Genomic DNA, 9,768 nt, shown 5'->3' on the forward strand with positions numbered 1-9,768 from the left:
TCATCTATCCAGAAAATGAATTCCTGAAAACAGGAGCACGGAATGGTTCAAACCCAGTCCCAAACAGAAGTAAATGTGAATGGGTGACCCTGCCAGGGAAAGAGACGCGACGCCTTAAGTGAACACAGACATTTTGCAGGGAGACTCAGCAGTTGTAGCACACTGGTAAGTCCCAATTTAAGGCTTGGTTGGATAAACCACTTTCAAGGAAAGCAAGGCTGCTGCCGTTCTCCTGAGACAGTTGGGAAGGAGTAATAGGGAGAAAGGTATTGAAATCCTGTGTGTTAAGAGGAGTCTGACAACTCGGTATAATTTTGAGGGGATGCCCAGCAACAGGCATCTGCTACCAGCTCTTCTTGCTCCAAACCTCTGGCCTGGCTGTGCATCAGACTCCCAGGGGTGGCCGTGCAGGTTGATTGATCCCAGCCACTGCACTGGCTGGGCTTTCCCCTCCCTCTGACCCAGAGGGAGTTCCAGGCTTGGGTCCTGCAGACCACTGTCAGAGACTCGCTCTGCCTGTATGTGGGAGAAGCGGCTACCCAGGAGGCCCTATGTGGTGGGGTCTTCAAGGATGACCCTGCTGTGCTGTGCCTGAGACTGTATTCAGCAACGGTGGAGATCCATCACATACTTCCTCTCCCAATATAGACTCTTTTTTCCCCCAGCAGAGAAAACTGGCAGTGAACAGCCTGGCTGAGGAGAGCTGGGATTTCTAGCATGTAGCCATGAGCTACGAGTGGCAGCCTGAGGAGAGGGGATGTAGAGAAAGCCTGCAACCCACAGTGGAGAGAGAGCGCCAGCTGTCTGAAAAATGTACATGGCATCAGGTGGAAAAAGCACTTGTGGCTGGGCTGCCTAAAGGCAGAGCCAGCAAGCCACGGGCCAGTGAGCTCTGTTGCATTTGGAGTCCAGGTGCTTCTGGAGTTTAGGTGGCAGCTGGAGACTGTTCAGAGAGGCTTAGGGGAAAAAGAAAGCCTAGCTGGGCAGGGTGGGACCCCCCCCACACACACACTTGCAGTTCTGGCCTGTGCCAGTGGCTACAAAGCCACAGGCAAGTGGCTTTTTCATGAATTCCTATATTTAAGTTGGGCACCAATATGTAGCATGGGTTCTAATAGGTCTTAATAATAAAAGCCTGGAGTCAGATACAGGGGGAAATGAGATCACAGGGATGAAGGAGCAACCTACAGCTACTTTACCTACTCAACTTCCCAACTAAAAAGAGACTGAGTTCCTGTGTCCTCCGGCCTTATTACTTCCTCTCCCCACCCAGCCATATCACTTCTTGTCTGTCTGTACCAACCTCCAGACCTCTATGATTAGCTAGTGGCTAACTCTGCCCTCTGATCTTCAGGCAAGCTTTATTTGTACAAACACGATATCACCACAGGGGTAGGGTGGGGGAGCGGGAGGGAAGGAGGGAGGAGGAGCTGGGATTGGTACATAAAAAGTAAATAAAACAAAAATATAACACTGTTAGGAGATAATTTGGGAGGTGGTAAAGATGTCCTATGATTGTGATCTTGTACAGTTCTGTCAGTGTACTGAAAACCTTTAAATCATATACATTATACTTTATTATAAACTATGAAAACTATGCCTCAATAAAGATACCAATAAAGATATGTTCTCAAAATTTAAAAAAAGGTATCACCACAGGCATGATTGCTTTCTTTCATGATGCTGGTGACCTGAGGCTGCACGGGTCCCCTGGCGGGTGGGACACAGACAGATATGCCATGCGGAGAGAGCTTGAGTATAGAGCTGACTTAGTGGGTATGGGGAATGGTATAAGAGTACGGGGTTATGGAAGGGGGAAGAAGAGGTGATGGACAGAGAAAGACAGGAAAGAGAGAGAGAGGCAGAGACTGTCTCTTCAGGAGAAGGACAGGGAGACAAAGTAGAGGCAGGAGATCTGCTTGCCTGGCAGGAAGAGGGGGAGATTGTGAGTGGGAAGGGCTTGTCTCTTAAAGGGACAGGCCACCCAGGTGACAGGTCAGACCAGCAGACTACAGTGATGGCTGTAACCTAAGTTACGTGGTGGAAGCAGGAGAGTAAAGTAGTTCAAGGCCATCCTAAACTACGTACTGAGTTTGAGACTAGCCTGAGTTACATGAGACCCTGTTCCCAAAAAGGGCGGGTGGGTAGGGCAGGGAAGACTGATCAACTGGCAAAGTATTTTCCATGCAAGCATGAAGGCTGATATGAATGCTTAAAACAGCTAAGCATGGTGGCACATGCCTGTAATTCCAGTGCCGGAGAGGCCTACGCAGGAGGTGCCTGGGGCTAACTAAACTGGTCGAGCTGAATTAGTGAGCTCAGTGTTTAGTGAGGGATCCTGTACTGGTTGGCTTTGTGTGTCAACTGGACACAAGCTAGAGCCATCAGAGAAAGAAGCCTCAGGTGAGGAAATGCCTTCTTGAGGTTCAGCTGTAAGGCATTGTCTCATTTGGTGATAAACTGGGGGGCGGGGCCCACTGTGGGTAGCACCATGCCTGGGCTATTGGTCCTGGGCTCTGTAAGAAGGTGGGCTGAGCGAGTCATGGGAAGCAAAGCCAATAAGCAGCTTCCCTCCATGGCCTCTGCAAGAGCTCCTGCTTTGAGGACCCTGCCGTTTGAGTTCCTGTCCTGACTTCCTTCACTAATGAACAGCAATGCTGAAGTGTGAGCCTAACAAACCCTTTCCTCCCCAGCTTGCTCTTTGGTCATGGTGTTTTGTCACAGCAATAGAAACCCTAAGACAGACCCTGTCTTAAAAACAAAAACAAAAACAAAAATAAGGCAGAGTACCAGAGAGATGGCTCAGTGGGTAATAGCACCACTGCCAACCCTGAGAATCTAAAGTCAGCCCCTGGGACCCACATTGGGGTTAGTAGAAAGCTGACTCCACAGTTGTCCTCTGACTTCAACACACGCCCTGTGGCGTGTGAGCACTCAACGCATTCACAGACCTTGCACCACCCCCTAAAGATGGAGTTACATGCAGCTCCTCAAATACAGCATGGCTCTAGAGATGTCATTAAGACTGTACTTTTAGGCTGGATGGTGGTGGTGCACACTTTTAACCCCAGCAATTGAGAGGCAGAGGCTGGAAGATCTCTGTGAGTCTGAGGACAGTCTGGCTTACAGAGCAAGTTCCAGGACAGCCAGGGCTACATGGAGAATCCCTGTTACAGAAAAAGTAATAATAATAACACTATACTTTTAGATGCTAAGAGCTATGCTTTTAGAACTAGGCAATTCTGGGGTTAAATGACAAACTTGTCATTGACAATATGATCAAAGGTATTGGCAGGTTATCGGCCTCTCCAACAAGGATAAAATACATAGAGGAGGCTTCTGTGGAATAATCCTTCTACATACTGTGTAATTTATGCTGTGATGGGTTTAATAAAGAAACTGACCAGCCAATAGTTGGACAAGATAAGGCTGAGCAGGAAAACTAGACTAAGGACACTGGGAAGAAGGGCAGAGTCAGAGGAGTGTCTCCGAGGTGGTCTGGTAAGTTATCAGGAGCTCCTCCTGGGTGACAAGTTCATCATCCAGATGGCATTAGGCCTTCAACCTTCTGCCCCTTTGTCCTTGTGGACTGGCGGCCAATGGACCTTGAGGAAAAAAAGGGACCCCAGAAATGTTCACAGTTATTCCAAATTCATCGGTACTGTTGTTAACTGAACCCAAAAAGGTTCTGGAAATTCCCTCAGGATAGTCAGTTTATAGGTACGAGGAAAGCTTATCTCATGTTTGCTAACAGAAAAGCAACAGAGCTGAAATAGTTTTTGTTTTTTTTTTTTTGTTTTTTTTTTTTGGTTGAAATAGTTTTTGAAATAGCAGTATATTTTCTTCGCACACAAAAAGAACCAAAACATGTTGCTTCTGTAAGTGGAGTCAAAGATAAAGTTTATGGCTGTGGGTAATTAGGTTTATAATTCTCTACAGTAAACTTGGCAAAAAGAGGAAAAAGGGACAGACAGGCATAGGGGCAGAGACAGAGAAAGGGGTGGGGTGGGAAGGCAGTAGAGAGGAAGCTCAGAGTCAGACCTTCTCATGAAAGGACTCGTGAGCTGAAGGGGTAATGACCGCCGAGAAAGAAGCACGCGTGTCACCAGTCCAACCGGTGTCAGTTTCTACTTATCTGTAGCTTTGTAAGTGTCCAATAAGGGGCCTTACATTTGTGACAAATTTGCATATTCTTTTTGCCTATGATGTCTTTAGACACTCCAAAATGTCCAGCCCACGAGAGTTCAAAAGCCGTTTGGGTATCTATTTTAAAAGTTTTACTTTAAAGCTCGCTGAATTCCCAAATGCCCTCTCCAAACCAGTGGTATGAGGCCAAAGAACCAGGAAACCAGCTTTTCCATTTAGCTTTGCTATTACAAGTTCTGTCCTACTGGGCAGCCCACTTCAGCGTTCGTTCCCCCCAGTACAGAGAAGTGGTTGCGCTGGTGACTCTAATTCTTTCAGTGGTGACTTCCTGGACACAAACTGATTTCCATGGTTTCAAGCTTCATGGAAGAGTTTTAGCCAAGCCAGGTGGTGGTGACCCACACCTTTAATCCCAGCACTCAGGAGGCAGAGGCAGGTGGATCTCTGTGAGTTCAAGGCCAGGCTTCAAAGCTAAAAAGAAACCCTGTCTTGAAAAAGAAAAAAAGGAGGAGGAGGAGGAGAAAGAGAAAGAAGAAGAACTTGTTTCAGTCAAGTGAAACTATAATGTTTAAAATGTTTTGGCCACACTGAGTTTTCTTTCTTTTAAGCTTGTAAACAACAGAATTTATATACCAAGCTTCAAAACTTGGTGATTTCAGACATACATATTCAAAAGCTTTAGCAAGGTTGTACCATTTCTAAATGACTATGTAGTTTTACAAAAAGTCTGTAATCAAATATAAAAGAGTGGCGTTTATTTAAAAAAAAAACCTGTCTCTTGGCACAGTTTTCTCCATATGCAGGATACAAAAACATATTTACATTTCCAAACTTTCAGAATCCTGATACTAGATTGGGACAGTACTTTAGACAAAGCTTCCTACCCGTTCCATAATTTTCGGTTTCCTACAGTTTATTTCGTGCATGAATTCTCTGGTGTTTAGTAAGAGCTGAGCTCCTACTAAAGCTTTTCCCACATTCCTTACAAGCATAAGGTTTTTCTCCAGTATGGATTCTCTGATGATCGTGCAGGTTGGTTTTCTTTCTAAAGGCACGCCCACATTCACTACATTCATAGGGTTTCTCCCCGGTGTGCGTTCTTTCATGCTGAATAAGGGATGAGCTCTGACTGAAGGCTTTGCCGCAGTCGATACATTCATAGGGTTTCTCTCCAGTGTGGGTTCGCTCATGCTGGGTCAGTGAGGAGCGCCGACTGAAGGCTTCTCCACATTCGTTACATTCGTAGGGTTTCTCTCCAGTGTGAATTCTATGATGCTCTATGAAACTTGTGCTCCTTTTAAAAGCTTTTCCACATACATTACACTGGTAGGGCTTCTCTCCGGGCTGAGACACAGACTGCTCAGCGTCATAGGGCGTCTCTCCAGCATGGACCCTCTGATGGTCCGTGAAGTCTGCGATGTGACTGAAGTCTTCCCCACAGTTATCACAATGGTGCAATTTCACTTCGGTAAGTGCACTTTCACCTTGACTAAGAGATGCATTGGGCTCGAAAGCCATGCTGAAGTCGCTGCTTTGGTAAGGCTTGCCTCTTTTGTGAATCCTCATATGCTTGTAGAGGGATGGGCTCTGCCCAAAAGCCCTCCCACATATGCTACATTCAAAAGGCTTCTCTCCGGTGTGAGTCCTCTCGTGCTGGACAAGCGAAGAACATCTACTAAAGGCTTTCCCGCACTCCTTACACTGGAAGGGTTTCTCTCCACTGTGTGTAACCTCGTGTTGAGTGAGGGAGGTACCATGCCTGAAAGACCGCCCGCAGAGATTGCATCGGTAGGGTTTTTCTCCAGTGTGGATTCTCTGGTGTTGAACGAGGGAGGAACTGCGTTGGAAGGCTTTCCCACAGAGACTACACTGGTAGGGCTTCTCTCCTGTGTGTGCATTTTCATGCTGACCGAGGGATGAGCTGTGCCTGAAGGCCTTCCCACACACAGTACACTCGAAGGGCTTTTCCCCAGTGTGAATTCTCTGATGTTCAGTAAGCTGTGTTTTCCAGAGGAAGGTCTTCCCACAATCAGTACATTCATGATGTTTCCTTCCAGGATAGACGCCTTGGTCTGTACCATTGGGATAGGCATCATCTTTATGAATTTTCTCATGCTTATTAAGGGATGATCTGTGAATAAATGACTTTCGACATTTGTCACATTTATAAGGCTTCTTTTTTGCAAGGACACTATTCCGAGTAACTAATTCTGAGTTATACTCCAAGTTATTTCCAAGTGTTTCACATCCACTGGGCCTTACACTTGAAGGCATGTCTAGTTGTGGGACCAAGTCGGTGCTCAATCTAGAGTCTTCGTCAAATTTATTTTGCTCAAGATTTGTCTCCAGAGTGGCTATTTCTTTCTGGGACGATGCCTCTGGTCCCAGACGTCTCCCCCAACTTTCCTGGTGCCTCTGGATCCTGACATCCCAGGGATCTCCCTGTGTGGCACGTGACAGAACATCTGTACTGTGGGATCCTCCAGATGTGCCCTGCCGAAGACTTGACGGCTTGGTGTCAGGCCTGGTCTTCCAGTCTAAAAGAAATATAAAGTGCAAAAGTTCCCAAATTCCTTTCAGAGCAAACAGAAGGCTACAGGACAGATGAGACGGCGGAAGCCTTATGCTGCGGGAAAGAGAGTGGGGTGTCAGTGAGTATTAGGGATCCAGAGTGTCTGTCACGTCCAGAGAATGAGGCAAGCCCTTGTGAGTGGGGTTAGTCTGACAGGAAACAAAAGAAGAAAGGAGCCGAAGTGTGTGAGGTGCAGATGCAAACAAAATAGAGTCATATTCTATCCTGTAGGTTTCCATGTTTCCTGTTCATTTTAGGGGGCATAACAAAAAAGTCTACCATTCTAATCCACCAATTTTATAGTTTCTTTAAAGTTGATTTCATAATTTCTCTATAGGATCTACTGTCAAGGATGTACTGAAAAGATTCTTTGACATACTTGGGGGGCCATACACTGTACTAAAAATGGAGCAAACTAAAGTTAATTTTTTTTTTTTTTTTTTTTGCTTTTTTGACAGGGTTTCTCTGTGGCTTTGGAGCCTGTCCTGGAACTAGCTCTAACTAACAACCATGCTGGTCTCGAACTCACAGAGATCCACCCGCCTCTGCCTCCCGAGTGCTGGGATTAAATGCGTGCGCCACCATCGCCCGGCATAATTTTGACCTTACATTGAGGGGTAGTTTCAATCTATCTGAGCTCTGATTCTATAGCAATCATCTTTCTTTTGTGTGTGTTTTTAATGTGTGTGATGTATGTATAACACTTATAGTAAAATAATATTTATTCTATGTAGGTGCTGAGAAGTGAACCCGAGTCCTCTGCAAGAGCAAGTGCTCAAACCACTGAGCCGTCTCCCCAGCTCCCCAATCCCTTCTCTTGACCACAGATCTATTTCAATCAACAGATGTATTTTAAGTCTGTTTTTACCACAGCATACTAACACTATAACACATTGACTTTTAGGTTCTAAGAATGGGAGCCTTTAGGGCTGGGGAGTCAGCTCAGTGTTGAAGAGCACTTGTTGCTCTTGCAGAATTCCAGGTTCGATTCCCAGCACCCATGTGCAAACTCATAATCATCTGTAACTCCAGTCTCAGAGGACCCAATGCCCTCTTTTCTGAGCTCTACGGGCATCAGGCATACACATGATGTATATACATACACGCAGGCAAAACACTCATATACATAAAACAATGAAATAAATAAATCTAAAAAACGGTTATCTTTAAAACCTAAGGGAAATGCCAGGCATGGTCACTTATACCTAGAATTCCAGTACTTGAGAAACTGGGGCAGAATAGATCATGAGTTTGAGGCCAGTCTGGATACACGTAGGGAGATGCTTTCTCAAAAACAAAAACAAGGCCAGGCAATTGTGGTGCACACCTTTGATCCCAGCATTGGGGAAGCATAGGCAGGTGGATCCTTGTAAGTTCAAGACCAGCCTGGTCTACAAAGTGAGTTCCAGGACAGCAGCCAGGGCTACGTCTCAAAAAAAAAAAAAAAAAAAAAAAAGCAAAACAAAACAAAAAAACCCAAACAAACCCCCACCCAAAAAACAACAACAAAAATGCTAGGGAATATGGGTTGAAAGGGTGAACACACTTGTCAAAAGCAATAGGATTGTACATATAAGCATTTATTTAAAAAAAAAAACTGAGCTGGATGTGGTAGCACATACCTTTAACTCGGGGGGGGGGGAGGCAGAGGTAAGCAGATCTCTGTGAGTTCAAGGCTAGCTTGATCTACAAGACAAGTTCCAGGACAGCTAAGACTTTTACACAGAAAACCCTATTCTGAAAAACCAAAAGATGCCTCTTCTCTGTGGGCTGTACACACATGGTGCACAGACATACATGCAAACAAGACACACATATATATAAAAGTGGACAGGGTTTGAGAGATGGCTCAGTATTTAAGAGCACATATGGTTTTTGCAGAGGACCCAAGTTCAGTTCCCAGCACCCACACTGGGTAGCTAACAATTGACTGTACCTCCAACTCCAGAGGATCCAGTACCCGCCTCTGGCTTTGGTGGACACTCTACACGGGTACACATACTTCCTACTTTTGCATACATATAAAGAAAGTAATCTCTTTATTAAAAAAAAAAAGCCAGAATAAACATGCCCTGAGAGTCTTGTTTTCTTTTTCCAGGCATGCCCTGAGATTTAAGAATAATTAATTAAAAACGTTGACTCTGGACTCAGGAGTAAGTTCAGCAATACAGCACTTTTTAAAAAGAACTTGTGCAAAGTCCTGGATTTTATTCTCAATATTTCAAAAGGAAAAAGAAAGGAAACAACTCCAGTTACTGATATGCATACTTATGTTTCCAACTTCCTTTAAAGCGCATTAGAAAGGTAATTCCTACGTGCGTAGACGAGGAGATATGTAATAAAGCAAATACCACACTACCAACAAATGTGATCATCTAGGCAGCTTTATGATAATTGCTGCACAGTTTTTTTTAAATTTTTCCATATATTTGAAATTTTTATAATAAAATATTGGGAGAGGAAACACAGTTGAAAAAGCCCAATTCCCAAATATCTACACTTGCAACGAGAATTAATCCTAACCTTGTAAGGACAGTCACACACAATGGCACTTGTAACTTCAGCACCTGGGAGCTGCAGGGTGGCAAGTCTGAGGCCAGCTTGGACCACACAACAGGACACTGCTCACAAACAAAAACAAGAAACAAAACTCCTACAGGCAAGAAAGGCTTTGTATTATTAGAATTCTTTTCAGTGGGTCACTTAATAAAAGTTTAGTTGTTGTTGTTGTTTTTTGTTTTCATTAGTAAAGACCTGGAACAGAATTTTTTCAAACAGTGTGCACTCGCTGAGTATCAATTTACTAAGGAGTGTACGGTTACAGAACACAATGTACTGAGGCTAGACAGAAGCTCCATCACAGGGTGAACTCTCTCTCTGTGAGTTAAAAATGAACACAGATATACTGGCTTTTGAAACCTTGATTTTTCAAAAACTCTAACATGATTCATCTTTCTTTCTTTCTTTCTTTCTTTCTTTCTTTCTTTCTTTCTTTCTTTCTTTCTTTCTTTCTTTCTTTCTTTCTTATTTATACAGTATTCTGTGTGCTT

The 9,768-nt window shown here is 44.5% G+C and overlaps 1 protein-coding gene across 1 annotated transcript in view; it reads right to left on the reverse strand.

Moving 5' to 3' along the window:
- Positions 1 to 4,879: 4,879 nt before the first annotated feature.
- Positions 4,880 to 9,768, reverse strand: part of Zfp90 (ZFP90 zinc finger protein) — a 10,924-nt gene continuing 6,035 nt past the window's right edge. Inside the window, exon 3 of the mRNA XM_026777393.1 lies at positions 4,880 to 6,795. Coding sequence (XP_026633194.1) covers positions 5,053 to 6,795 — 1,743 coding nt within the window. The 3' untranslated portion in view covers positions 4,880 to 5,052. The remainder of the gene's footprint in view (positions 6,796 to 9,768) is intronic.

Source organism: Microtus ochrogaster, chromosome 4 (assembly GCF_000317375.1).
Source record: "Microtus ochrogaster isolate Prairie Vole_2 chromosome 4, MicOch1.0, whole genome shotgun sequence".
Classification (NCBI taxonomy): domain Eukaryota; kingdom Metazoa; phylum Chordata; class Mammalia; order Rodentia; family Cricetidae; genus Microtus; species Microtus ochrogaster.